The 12,577-nt window shown below is 46.0% G+C and overlaps 1 protein-coding gene across 1 annotated transcript in view; it reads left to right on the forward strand.

The window, feature by feature from the left end:
- LOC144609028 (WD repeat-containing protein 72-like) overlaps positions 1-12,577 on the forward strand; it is a 153,111-nt gene that overhangs the window by 22,742 nt on the left and 117,792 nt on the right. Inside the window, exons 10-12 of the mRNA XM_078427349.1 lie at positions 1,925-2,170; positions 5,670-5,890; positions 10,004-10,199. Of these exons, the coding sequence (XP_078283475.1) occupies positions 1,925-2,170; positions 5,670-5,890; positions 10,004-10,199 (663 nt within the window). The remainder of the gene's footprint in view (positions 1-1,924; positions 2,171-5,669; positions 5,891-10,003; positions 10,200-12,577) is intronic.

Raw genomic sequence — 12,577 nt, forward strand, 5'->3', positions numbered from 1 at the left:
TCATTGAACATAGAACAGTACAGCACAGGAACGGGCCCTTCGGCCCACAATGTTTGTGCTGAATATGATGCCAAGTTAAATTGATTTCATCTGCCTGTACATGATCCATATTCCTCCATTCCCAGAACTTCCTAGTGCCTATCCTAGTGCCTAATGAATTTTAAAGTGTATTCAATAGAGCTCTAGGGGCTAGTGGAATCAAGGGATATGGGGAGAAGGCAGGCACAGGTTACTAATTGTGGATGATCAGCCATGATCACAATTAATTTGGCTCGAAGGGCCGAATGGCCTCCTCCTGCACCTATTTTCTATGTTTCTATCCTAAAGCTTCTGAAATGGCACTATCGTAACTACCTCCATTGGAAATGCTTTCCAAGGTTCCACATCTTTCTGTGTAAAAAAAACTTGTCCTGCACATCTCTGGGATTAAAAGTACTATTAGCAAATTTGTAGATGACACAAAGCTGGGTGGCAGTGTGAACTGTGGGGAAGATGCTATGAGGTTGCAGGGTGACTTGGACAGGTTGTGTGAGTGGGCGGATGCATGGCAGATCAGTTTAATGTGGATAGGTGTGAGGTTATCCACTGGTGGTAAGAATAGGAAGGCAGATTATTATCTGAATGGTGTCAAGTTAGGAAAAGGGGACGTACAACGAGATCTGGGTGTCCTATTGCATCAGTCACTGAAAGGAAGCATCCAGGTACAGCAGGCAGTGAAGAAAGCCAATGGAATGTTGGCTTTCATAACAAGAGGAGTTGAGTATAGGAGCAAAGAGGTCCTCCTGCAGTTGTACAGGGCCCTAGTGAGACTGCACCTGGAGTACTGTGTGCAGTTTTGGTCTCCAAATTTGAGGAAGGATATTCTTGCTATTGAGGGCGTGCAGTTTAGGTTTACTAGGTTAATTCCCGGAATGGCGGGACTGTCGTATGTTGAAAGACTGGAGTGACTAGGCTTGTATACACTGGAATTTAGAAGGATGAGAGGGGATCTTATCGAAGCATATAAGATTATTAAGGGGTTGGACACATTAGAGGCAGAAAACATGTTCCCAATGTTGGGGGAATCCAGAACAAGGGGCCACAGTTTAAGAATAAGGGGTAGGCCATTTAGAACGGAGATGAGGAAAAACTTTTTCAGTCAGAGAGTTGTAAATCTGTGGAATTTTCTGCCTCAGAAGGCAGTGGAGGCCAATTCTCTGAATGCATTCAAGAGAGAGCTAGATAGAGCTCTTAAGGATAGCGGAGTCAGGGGGTATGGGGAGAAGGCAGGAACGGGGTACTGATTGAGAATGATCAGCCATGATCACATTGAATGGTGGTGCTGGCTTGAAGGGCCGAATGTCCTACTCCTGCACCTATTGTCTATTGTCTATCTGCTGCTCATTAAATCTAACTGAAAACACAAAACAATGGTTTTGTTATTATTTTTCATTGTATGCAACTGGAAATTGACTTTTCCATTGATGATGCATGCCAGTCACCTAGTAAACCCATGTAATCTATGGGTCAGGACACAGAGGATGATGAGACTCTTGAGACAATCATCCCTTTGTTACCCCTGGGTGTGTTATAGAGTCATAGTCATACAGCGTGGAAACAGGTCCTTTGCCCCAACTTGCCCACGCCGACCAACATGTCCCATCTTCACTAATCCCACCTGCCTGCGTTTCCATCCTCTCTTCAAGAAGGGTCTCGGTTCTTCAAGATGGGTCTCGACCCAAAACATCACCCATTCCTTCTCTCCAGAGATGCTGCCTGTCCCGCTGAGTTACTCCAACATTTTGTGTGTTATCTTCAGTGTAAACCAGCATCTGCAATTCCCCCCTGCACATCCACAATGTACAGATACATGATAAAGGTATTATATTTATGTATCGCCGTATTAATATTACATAATAGGACCTATTATATGTACTGCTTCTAGAGATTAAGATGGTCGCAACGTTGAGCCTACAAGGAGCATTTGAACAGCACAAGACTGCCACAGAAGAAATAACTGACCAGTTGGGTGGACACATGAATGGGATTCCGTCTGGTTTGATCACAGCCAGCATTTATATTCCAAATCTTGAAAAACTTGTCTGTGGATGTGAAAATGGACGGATAATAATTACCTTGGGTTTGCAAGCTGCGCGAGCCCAACTCCTGGTCGAACATTTTTTCTTAAAAGGTACCTTTATTATTATTTTTCTAAAGTCATAGAGTCATGCAGCTCCACCCGCCCAACTTGCCCACGCTGACCAACATGTCCTTCTACACTTGTCCCACCTGCCTGTGTTTGGTCCATATCCCTCCACAAGTTTTGCTCTCCAGTCTTTGACATTTCTATATTTGGATAAAAGTTCTGATTGCCCACCTCATCCGTGACTCTGATAAGTTTATATACTTACTAGACCAAGTGGACCCGTTGGGCCCATTCCTCGTAGAGGGGGGACAGGGAAGGGGAGAGGGTGTCTTCACTGCAGCACCCTGTCCTCCCCCCTCCCCTCTCTCCTCAACCCCCCCTCCCCTCTCCCTTCTGCCCCCACTCCCACTTTCCCCCCTCCCTCCCTCCTCCCCTCCCCTCCTTTTAAACTTAAAAATGTGAATGACTTAAAAAATATAACACAAATTTCAATAAAACTACTTGCATTATCACTAAAGTGAGAATGATGAGTAAGGTGGGCCTAAAACTGTCGCGCTATCGTGTACCGTTTTGGCCGAAGTTCAGTCACAAACAAGATAACAAACGAGAGTTTTAGTATATAGACTAGACCAAGTGGGCCCGTCCTCGTAGGGTTTCCATTGTAACCTGGGGAAATTGCTTTTTTCTTTCAAATAAATTGTCTGTTAAAAAAAAAAAATCAATCTCAGTGGGGGGGGGGAGAGAGGAGGAGGGGGGGCGGAGAGTAGGGGGTGGTGGTGGAGAGGACGGGGGGTGGGGTGGAGAGGGGTGGTGTCGGTGATGAGGAGGGAATAGGGTGGGGGAGGGGAATGGGGAGAGGGAGCCACTGACACAATCCTTCCAGCGGCCATCTTCTTTCTCCTTCACTCCAAAATTCTTAAGGGTTTGGACAGGCAAGATGCAGGAAGATTGTTCCCGATGTTGGGGAAGTCCAGAACAAAGGGTCACAGTTTAAGGATAAGGGGGAAGTCTTTTAGGACCGAGATGAGAAAGTTTTTTTTCACACAGAGTGGTGAATCTGTGGAATTCTCTGCCACAGAGGGTAGTTGAGACCAGTTCATTGGCTATATTTAAGAGGGAGTTAGATGTGGCCCTTGTGGCTAAAGGGATCAGGGGGTATGGAGAGAAGGCAGGTACAGGATACTGAGTTGGATGATCAGCCATGATAATATTGAATGGCGATGCATGCTCGAAGGGCCGAATGGCCTACTCCTGCACCTATTTTCTATGTTTCACTGTGGTGTCGTGCTCCTCCAGGGGAGGGGGAGCGCAAATAAAGGCAGTACAGGGAAGGGGAGAGGCTGTGACCGAGGAGCCTTGGACCCAAAGCATCTCCTGTATTGGTGTAGCACCGTCAACCCCCTATTCAATCCCCCGGGGGGGGCCTGTCGGTGCCGCCAGCTCGCCGCTGCGCCATGGCTCTGGGATTGCAGGTACATAGTTCCCTGAGAGTGGCGTCACAGGTAGATAGTGTTGTCAAAAAGACTTTCGGGACATTGGCCATCGGCAGTCAGGGTATTGAATATAGAAGTTTAGATGTTATGTAAGAGTTATACAAGACTTTGGTGAGGTTGCATTTGGAGTATCACGTTCAGTTTTGTTTGCCCTTCCATACAAAGGATATTGTTGAGCTGGAAAGAATGCAAGAGAAGCTTTATAAGGACCTTGCCAGGACTTGGGGACCTGAGCTATTGGGCAGGCTAGGACTTTATACCTTGAAGACTGAGAGGTGATCTTATAAAGAAGTATGGAATCACAAGGAGAATAGATAGGGCAAAGAGTACCTAGAGTAGGGGAATCAAGAACTAGAGGACATAGAAGGTGAGAGGGAAAATATTTAATAGAAATCCTAGGGACAGCATTTTCACACAACAGGGGGTATGGGGAGAAGGCAGGAACGGGTACTGATTGATAATGATCAGCCTTGATCACATTGAATGGTGGTGCTGGCTCGAAGGGGCAAAGGGCCTGTTTCCATGCTGTATGACTCTATGACTCTATTGCAAAGCTTTATCACCACCATCTTTAAGCCAGTCAGAAAGGGGCAGAAAATGCAGGACTTGTCAGTGTTGCTACGTTCGGTGAAAATCCTATTTGGGGCTGTGAGGTGCTAACCTAATTCAGCAACTTTAACAGGTTCTTTTATCCTTGTGTGTGCCATGGGACCTGTTAAATGAATTTTCTTCACGTTGTCAGGAATAAAAGGATTTATGTTTGCAGGGTGCACAGGTTTGTTGCCAGAGGGAGTAATAAAATGGAGACTTTGAAGTTATTTGTAACTGGGAAACTACACTGACAGAAAAGTCCAAAGAAATGTGAACATTTTGGGCCAATGTTACTGGCATGGACAGTTGTTCGACTGCAATCTAATCGACAGTCAGCCCATTTCTTGTTGATCCACTGCTGGCAATTGCCACCCATTGCCACCCTAAAGCAAAGGGTCGGCTTCTCACAATGACCATCCCCGGTCACCCCACTTGTCTGATGCAAAAGTGATCTGAATCATCTTAAACTCCAGCCACATGGTTCCAACACCAATAGTTTTTAATGAAAAGAAAGAAAGAAGAAAAAAATATGTTTTAATGCTATCCTTAACAAGGATTGTAATATATTTATTTAATATTCAGTATTTAAGAATATTTTTATGCTTTGCATTATGGTGGTGGGTTTATTGGTATTGTTTTGCATTGTTCATATCATTGTAAATGATTAAATTTATTTTTAATAGTTTTTAATGAAGAATCCCCGGCCCTGAAACACCCCACAAGTTATGACATTTGACAAAATTCCACCTCCAGCTTTGTCAACGGTCTAAGCTGTAAAGAGTCTAGTTTAGCTTAGTTTAGAGATACAGCATGGATGGACACAGGGCCTTTGGTCCACTGAGTCCATGCCGACCGTCGATCCCCGCACACTAGTTCTATATTGTCCCACTGTTGCATCGCACACGCTGAGGGCAATTTACAAAAGCCAATTAGCCCGCAAACCAGCAAGTCTTTAGAATGTGGGAGGAACCGGAACAACCAGAGAAAACCCAAAGGGAGAACGTGCAAATTCCATGCAGACAGCACCTGTAGTCAGGATCGAACCCGGGTCTCTGGTGCTGTAAGGCAGCAACTCCACTGCGACCCCACTGTGCTGCTGTTGAATGTAGTGGTGGGGTCACCAAGAGAACAAAGGGGGACCCAGTGGGAGGGGAGGTTGGGGTGGGGGGAGGGGGGTGGTGCTGAGAACAAAGAGAGACCTTTGGGGACTACAATTAATACTTTTAAACTTTTATCGGCGCCCTTTAGGTGGCAGCTCTTTGCATACCTTGTGAATGTTTTGCATGTTACATGTGATAATAAAGTATCAATCAATCAATGTAATGAAATTGGGAGCAGTGTGGGATCAGTTGTGGCCGATCCAATGGTCGGCACGGACTCGGTCGGCCGAAGGGGCTTGTCTCCACACTGTATGATGATGTGTGTGGGGACTCGTTGCTGACCGGTGTTTGTCCTTGCAGCCTGGTTGCCACACAGGATTCTGGTGGGCCACTGTGGCCGTGTGACCTGCCTCCTCCATCCACACAGTAAATCTGCAACCTTCGACCCCAGCTGGTTGGTGTCAGGAGATGACGACTCGTGCGTGATCTCGTGGGACATGTTTAAAGGGGAGGTCCTGCACAGATTTGTCCTGCACGCGGGGGCCGTGCTGAACCTGTCCGTGTGCCCAGAGGAGTGCAGCGTAAGTAAATGATAAGCGTAGGACAGAACTGCAGACGCTGGTTTACACCGACGATAGACACAAAATGCTGGAGCAACTCAGCGGGACAGGCAGCATCTCTGGAGAGAAGGAATGGGTGACGTTTCGGGTCGAGGCCCTTCTTCAGACTGAGGTTCAGGGAAGAGGGGGACGAGAGGAATGGAAGAGTAAGGTGTGAAAAAGACAGATCAATGTAGACGATGATCTAGGAAATGTAGAATGGTTCATTTTTGGCTGAGGGCAAGGTGACAACGAGGCATAAAAAAACAGTAAAATTAATCAGGAGGACAGTGAAACTAGTCAGAGAACGAGGGTGGGGGAGGGATGGAGAGAGAGGGAAAGCAAGGGCTACTTGAAGTTAGAGAAATCAGAATTCATACCACTGCCCAATCTGCCCAAGCAAAATATGAAGTGCTGCTCCTCCAATTTGCGTTTGGCTCACTCTGACAGTGGAGGAGGCCCAGGCCAAAAAGGTCAGTATATGGTACATGACATCTATTATAGTATCTGCTGACTCCACCCCTGCACCTGAGGGTCTGAAGAAGGGTCTCGACCCGAAACATCACCCATTCCTTCTTTCCAGAGATGCTGCCTGTCCCGCTGAGTTCCTCCAGCATTTTGTGTCTATCCTTGTAAATAATGATAAGCTGCATGTAAATGAATGTTTGTCCATTGAGTCCTTAGCTTCATTATGACATATTGGGACGATAATAAAGCATTGATTTAGTGCTGAAGTAAAGTCATGATATTGATGTTGATATAAAAATGTTATGTACTAAACATTTTCATTATTGTATTTAACATTGTAATAGCTTCTAAATGGATGTAATGCATGCAGTAATGGGGTGTTTATAATCATTTCCTAGCTGGATGTACACATAGAAGAGCACATCAATATATTTGCTGGCACAGTGCCGAATGTAACGAGAGCTTTGTCCCAGTGCAGGATTCTGCATATGTTTAGCTTTATCTACATGAAGCCCAGAAGTCATTTCCTAATCCCCCCTGCTCGTCCCCTGCCCCTTAATCCTCACCAGCAACGTCGCTGTGTTCGCCAAGCTGAGACAATTGCAGATTAATTTTTATGATGACACATTTCAGCCGGGGCGCGGGAGGGCAGCAGTAATTGGCCGCACTTGATCTGGTCAGTGGCAGGGACACTCAGCGTGATTCCTGCCTCTCATTGTTCTTTGGCTGCCCTCGTACCGCCGAGCCCAGCACAGGGTCGGACGTCCTGGTGCTGACAGGAACCTCTCATAGAGTCGTAGATAAACAGGCCCTTCGGCCCAACTTGCCCACACCGGCCAACATGTCCCAGCTACACCAGTCCCACCTGCCTGCGCTTGGTCCATATCCCTCCAAACTTGTCCTATCCATGTACCCGTCTAACTGCTTCTTAAACGTTGGGATAGTCCCAACCTCAACTACCTCCTCTGGCAGCTTGTTCCATACACCCACCACCCTCTCCGGCTGCACTGTCACCTCTCACGGTAAGATGACACAAGGAGAATGCAAAGATGACTTAGGGCTATCCCTGGAGCCACGGCTAACCAAGGCAGCAATGCTCTTTAACAAGGGTAAATTTAGTCTTAGTTTAGGTTAGTGATAAGGCGCAGAAACAGGCCCATCGGCCCACCGGGTCTGGGCCGACCAGCCATCCCCACACATTAACACTATCCTACACGTTAGGGACAATTTATACTTATACTAAGCCAATTAACCTACAAACCTGTACACCTTTGGAGTGTGGGAGGAAATCAAAGATCTCGGAAAATGCCCACACAGGTCATGGGGAGAACGTACAAACTCGGTACAGACAGCACCTGTATTCAGGATCGAACCCGGGTCTCTGGCGCTGTAAGGCATCAACTCCACCACTGTGCCACTGTGCTGCCCTTAGTATTGTAAGTCTTGTAAGCCATGGAGGAGGAGTTTATCCTAATGGGGATTTCCTTTATTAACAAGGAGTATGTTTGAAACCAAACTGAAACCAAGTTGTCTCCTCTCTGCTGTTTTTGATCAGGTTTTGGTAAGTATTGCTGATGAGCCATGCATTTATTTTTCATTCCTAACTGGTCCTTAAATGATTAGCATGCAGGATCTGAACAAGGGTTTCGACCTGAAACGTCGCCTATTCCTACTCTCCAGAGATGCTGCCTGACCCACTGAGTTACTCCAGCATTTTGTGTCTATCTGCGGTGTAAACCAGCATCTGCGGTTTAGTTTAGTTTAGAGATACAGCGCAGAACCAGGTCCTTCGGCCCACCGAGTCCTCACTGACCAGCGACCCCCGCACAGGTATGTAGGTTAATTGACTGGGTAAATGTATAAATTGTCCCTAGTGTGTGTAGGATAGTGTTAATGTGCGGGGATCACTGGGCGGCGCGGACTTGGTGGGCCGAAAGGGCCTGTTTCCGCGCTGTATATCTAAATCTAAAAAAAAAAATTAAAAATTACCACTAGGTCACACACACTGGGAACAATTATTTAACATTTCTACCAAGCCAATTAACTTACAAACCTGTGCGTCGTTGGAGCACAGGAGGAAACCGGAGATCTCGGAGAAAACCCACGCAGGTCACAGGGAGAACGTACAAACTCCGTACAGTTCCTTCCTACACAAGGATATTTACAATACAATACAATATATCTTTATTGTCATTGTACAGGGGTACAACGAGATTGGGAATGCGCCTCCCATACGATGCAATAATTTAATTAGCTAGTCAGTATTCATTTAAACAACAACAACCCAACGAAACAGATTGTAACAGTTTTAAGACAGAATAAAGTGCAAGTAGATCTGTGCCGGATCACTGTGCGTTTTGACAATCCGGCTCAGCAGGACCGGTTCATGGCAGCTATGGCCCTGGGGATGAAGCTGTTCCTGAGTCTGGGGGTGCGGGCGTAGAAGGCCTTGTATCGTCTGCTCGATGGAAGGAGTTTGAACAGTCTGTTGCAGGGGTGTGAACTGCAGATGCTGGTTTACAACAAAGATAGACACAAAATGCTGGAACAACTCAGCTGGTCAGACAGCATCTCTGGAGAAAAGGAACAGGTGACTTTTCGGGTCGATCCCCTATTCAGACTGAGAGTCGGGGAGAGGGAAACAAGAGGAATGAAAAGGTAGGGTACTGTTAAGAATCAACTATGGAGACACAAGGAATCGTGCTGGATTCTTGTGTAGCTGGATTAACTCAGCAGGTCAGGCAGCATCTCTGGAGGGCATGGAGAGGACCATTGTTCAGATGCAACCATAATGTCCCACTTCAATTTCTTTCCTTGGGGGGCATTAGTGAATCAGAATAGTGTTCATAACAGTCCATTTGTTCCATAGTCATCATGATATTGATCCTTACTTTTTATTCCAGGGTTATGTAGACAATTGGATTTAAATCTCTCCTGTTTTTGTCAGCAGAGCAGTGGTTGAGGTAATTTATTCGTAGATTTTCTTTCCAAATAAAGCACAATATAATGGGAGGCCAGGCCAGGGTAGGGTTTTGTTCTTTAGAGCACAGGAAACTGAGGGGTGTTCTTATAGAGGTGTACAAAATCACGAGGGGAATAGATAGGGTGAATGCAGAGTCTTTTACCCAGAGTAGGGAAATCAAGATTCTAAGCCAGCATAGATTGAAAGTGAGAGGGGAAAGATTTAATAGGAACCTGAGGGGCAACCTTTTTACACAAAGAGTGGTAGGTGTATGGAATCAGCTGCCAGAGAATGTGGTTGGTGCAGGTAGAATAACATTTAAAAGACACTTGGCCAAGTGCATGGATGGGAAAGATTCAGGATGTGGGCCAAACATGGGCAAATTGGACTAACTTAGATGGAGCGTCTCTTGGATGGATGAGTTAGGCCGAAGGGCCTGTTTGCGTGCTGTGTGACTCTCTGCCTCTATAACGTTTCATCACATACCTACGTGTGAGGTAGGATCGTCTGCTTGCTCTTGACTTGCATTTAAAGAGGAACTAATCATGAGTTACAGGGGCAGAATTAGGCCCTTCGGCCCATCTAAGTGTACTCCGCCATTCAATCATGGATGGATTAATGGATGATGCCGTTGATTAATCATGCCGTTCATTTTCTTCCAACAGCCAGAGATGCATCAGGCCATTTGCTGCGTGGCAAATGATAACTCTGTGGCACTGCTGAGTCTCCAATGTCATACATGCCTGATGCATGCAAGGAAGCATCTGTCTCCAGTGCAGATAATAAAATGGCGTCCGGCAGAGGATCTCCTGATAGTGGAGTGTACAGATGGAGCCGTCTATGTCTGGGACATCGAGACAGGTAAGCAAATATCGCCCAAACACTCTTATATACTTTGCAAAATCTCTCGAGGAATGTTTCCTTATGATACATTATTCATCTCCTGTGATGGACACAAAATGCTGGAGTAACTCATCGGAAAAGGCAATATCTCTGGAGAGAAGGAATGGGTGATGTTTCGGGTCGAGACCCTTCTTCAGACTAGTCAAGGGAAAGGGGAGCGAGAGATATAGATAGTGATATAGAGAGATATAGAACAAATGAATGAAAGATATGCAAAAAAGTAACTATGATAAAGGAAACGCCATTGTTAGCTGTTTGCTCGGTGAGAACAGGAACCTGATGCGACTTGGGTGGGGGACGGATGGAGAGAGAGGAAGTGCTGGGGTTACTTGAAGTTAGAGAAATCAATATTCATATCACTGGGTTGTAAACTGCCCAAGCGAAATATGAGATGCTGTTCCTCCAATTTGCTGTGATAGACACAAATGCTGAAGTAACTCAGCGGGACAGGCAGCATCCCTGCATTGAAGGAATGGATGATGTTTCGGGTTGAGACCCTTCTTCAGACTTCAGACTGGAGCAGGGTCTCGACCCAAAACGTCACCCATTCCTTCTATTCAGAGATGCTGCCTGACCCGCTGAGTTTCACCAGCAGTTTGTGTCTATCTTCGGTGTAAAACCAGCATCTGCAGTTCCTTCCTACACATTAATTTCCTGTGCGTTTATCAGCAGAGTAATATGCTGTGGGCCATTAACACTTATTTTGAGCTGGCAATATTGATAACCATACCACAGAGAAAACAACTCCTGTCTGTCTTTCTCCCATTGCGCATTGATATTCCACTCTTGAGTCAGAGACCCTCAATCTTTATTTAACAACAGCAATTTCAATTTATATAGCATCTCTGATGTTGTAAAATGTTCCAAACGTCCTTCACGGGGACACCATTAAAAACCTTTGACGTTGAGCCACGTTCTAAGATATTAGTACCGGTCGCCCGGTCGAAGAAATTTTTAACCAACATCTTAAGGGAGGGGAATTGATGATGGGGTAAAGAGAGTTAAGGAGGAAATTCCAGAGCTTGGGGCCAAGGCTTCGGAACAAGCTGCTGCATGTGAAGTAGTCACGAACACCAGAGATGTGGAAGAGGCCAGAATTGGAGGAGGGTTGAAATCTCAAAGGATTACAGGCCTGGAGGAGGTTTGTAGCAATGGAACTGACAAGTCCATCGGGGACTCGATGAAACAGAGCTGGGGATTTTAAAATCACAGCTTTTCACCGCAATTTCTGTTTGAAGCCGGCTGGTGTGAGGAGGCTTAATTTTCTTATGATTTGGTACAACTTTCAAGTATGGAGGGAATGATGTGTGGCTGATTCCCTCCGCGTCTGAATGCTGATGTGATCACGTGAAATATTGCCAACGTTGAAATATTGTCAAGAATCAAGAGGGTATCATTGCCATATATATCGATGACAGAACAATGACATTCTGACGTGCTGCAGCTTGACAGACTCGTAAATGCAATAACATACCGATAATACACAATAATCAAATTATACAATAAACTAATATCAATAATATTAGGTAACCATGATAGAGCAAAACACGGTCTACAGAGCAACTTTAAACTTTGGAGAACTATAGACACTGTCCGTAGAAGATCATAGTTGCTGAGGTTAGTGTGGTATAGTGTTCCAGAGCCTGATATGTGCTGGGATGAAGCTACTATTAAACATGGTGATCATGGTTTTCAGGCTCCTGCATTCAATGGTAGTGGCAAAATTAGAGCATAATATCTGTCTCAGTCTCTGTCTCTGTCTCAGTCTCAGTCTCTGTCTCTGTCTCAGTCTCTGTCTCTGTCTCTGTCTCAGTCTCAGTCTCTGTCTCGCTCTGTCTCAGTCTCTGCCTCAGGCTCTGTCTCAGTCTCTGTCCCAGTCTCTGTCTCAGTCTCTGTCTCAGTCTCTGTCTCAGTCTCAGTCTCAGTCTCAGTCTCAGTCTCAGTCTCAGTCTCAGTCTCAGTCTCAGTCTCTGTCTCGCTCTGTCTCAGTCTCTGCCTCAGGCTCTGTCTCAGTCTCTGTCCCAGTCTCTGTCTCAGTCTCTGTCCCAGTCTCTGTCTCAGTCTCTGTCTCAGTCTCTGTCCCAGTCTCTGTCTCTGTCTCTGTCTCTGTCTCTGTCTCTGTCTCTGTCTCTGTCTCTGTCTCAGTCTCTGTCTCAGGCTCTGTCTCAGTCTCAGTCTCTGTCCCAGTCTCTGTCCCAGTCTCTGTCTCAGTCTCAGTCTCAGTCTCTGTCTCTGTCTCTGTCTCTGTCTCTGTCTCTGTCTCAGTCTCAGTCTCAGTCTCTGTCTCTGTCTCAGTCTCAGTCTCAGTCTCAGTCTCTGTCTCTGTCTCTGTCTCT

Source organism: Rhinoraja longicauda, chromosome 33 (assembly GCF_053455715.1).
Source record: "Rhinoraja longicauda isolate Sanriku21f chromosome 33, sRhiLon1.1, whole genome shotgun sequence".
In the NCBI taxonomy this organism is placed as follows: Eukaryota; Metazoa; Chordata; class Chondrichthyes; order Rajiformes; family Arhynchobatidae; genus Rhinoraja; species Rhinoraja longicauda.